The following is a 1,553-nucleotide window of genomic DNA, read 5'->3' on the forward strand; positions in this document are numbered from 1 at the left end:
CACGCATCAGTTGGCCCGACCCGCGCTGTGATGAATTGCTCACACTGCTTAGTAACAACTGACCCCCCTCGCAAGGGGTGTGCAGAAACACATGCATCGCCAGTTTCTGAGCGCTCGGTCGTGGCCTGTCCACATCATATTGCACTCCTCTCAGTGCACTTCGATTGCCACTCTTTGCATCATGGACGGCTCGTGGTGCTTCGATTCGCCCGCCTCCCAGCACCGCCACCAGGATGCGCCCCAAGCCCCCAACCCTACAACCACCAACCACCCTCCATGAATCACCCATCCCTCCCCCCTGCAAACGAAAGTCCGCCGCTCTTGGGCTGGCCATCGCCGGCGCCCTGGGCCTGGGCTACGCCAACATCTTTGTGACCGCGCCCTCCCCTGAGAACCTGCGCACCCTGTTCGAGTTCGTGTTCAAGGGGCTGGACGCCCTCGGGTACCAGGTGGGCAGCCGGGGGGGGGCTTGGCGGACAGTATTGCAGCGCCCGCGACAACGGCCCAGAGGGCCGTTGTTGCAGGACGGCTGGGGCAGCGGACAAGCATGCTGTTAGTGTTGCTCACGCGCTTGCGTGGTTACATGCCGGCGCCAGCAGGCCGCTGCCGGGGCCTCTGCGAGCCCCCCATGCGGAGCCTTGACACCCAAATGCATCGAATGTTTGTGATGTTCATTCATGGGCTTGCTTTGTTGTCAGGTTGTGTGCTTATTGCTGCGCACCCTCATGCACGTGCGGGATACGTGCGTGTACCTCCGAAGGCCGGCCCCCACCATGCGCTGTGATGAATTGCTCACACTGCTTAATACGTTCTGACCCCCCTCGCAAGGGGTGTGCGGATACAATGCATTGCCAGTTTCTGAGCGCTTGGTCGGGGCCGGCCCAGCTTATTCAGGGCTTCACACTGTCTGACCCACACCTTTTGCCTGTCAACACGAGTCTGTTTCACACTCCTGCTTGCCAAGCTGGTTCCCATGCACCATACTGGATGACACAGGGCCCAAGATTGGCTGCCAACGCTCCAATCTCCCCACAACTACGCGTGCCATACATACGCTTGCAACATCCCTCACGCCCCCTGGGCCCCCTCCCCGGTGACCCCCCCCCTGCGCCCTGCATCCCGCGCCCCGACCGCCCGTCTTCCAGGAGCACATTGACTACGACCTGGTGGAGTCCACCAACCCGGCCTTTGGCCGCGCGGTGGTGCGCGTCAACGTATACAGGAACCACAGACAGGTGCGGCCGCACACGCGCAGGGCCACGGCCGCGCTTTTGCACCTCAGCGCCGGCCTGAGCGCCGCAACGAGACGCCCGTCCGCGGCCTGCTGCTGCTTTGATACTGCAGTGGGGGCGGTCGTCTCATTGCTTGCCCACCGCCTTGATGCCCCACCCCTGCGTCGGCCCTCGCGGCCGCCGCCAGCCCGCCCTGCCTCACTCCCGCGCCAGCCTCACATGCCGCCGCCGTCGCGAACATTCCGACATCAAGCCCAGCCAGCACCCACCGCTCTCCGCACCCCCCCTCCCCACCCACCCCTCCTTCTCCCGCCACCAGAC

The 1,553-nt window shown here is 64.1% G+C and overlaps 1 protein-coding gene across 1 annotated transcript in view; it reads left to right on the top strand.

Annotated features, from left to right (window-relative positions):
- Positions 1 to 233: 233 nt before the first annotated feature.
- The window catches only part of MNEG_10422 (putative N-acetyltransferase 10), a gene marked incomplete at both ends in the record, with an annotated part of 7,873 nt that continues 6,553 nt past the window's right edge, over positions 234 to 1,553 (top strand). Inside the window, 2 exons of the mRNA XM_014041105.1 lie at positions 234 to 449; positions 1,146 to 1,235. Coding sequence (XP_013896559.1) covers positions 234 to 449; positions 1,146 to 1,235 — 306 coding nt within the window. The remainder of the gene's footprint in view (positions 450 to 1,145; positions 1,236 to 1,553) is intronic.

The sequence above is a fragment of the Monoraphidium neglectum genome (genome assembly GCF_000611645.1).
Source record: "Monoraphidium neglectum strain SAG 48.87 unplaced genomic scaffold scaffold02308, whole genome shotgun sequence".
In the NCBI taxonomy this organism is placed as follows: Eukaryota; Viridiplantae; Chlorophyta; class Chlorophyceae; order Sphaeropleales; family Selenastraceae; genus Monoraphidium; species Monoraphidium neglectum.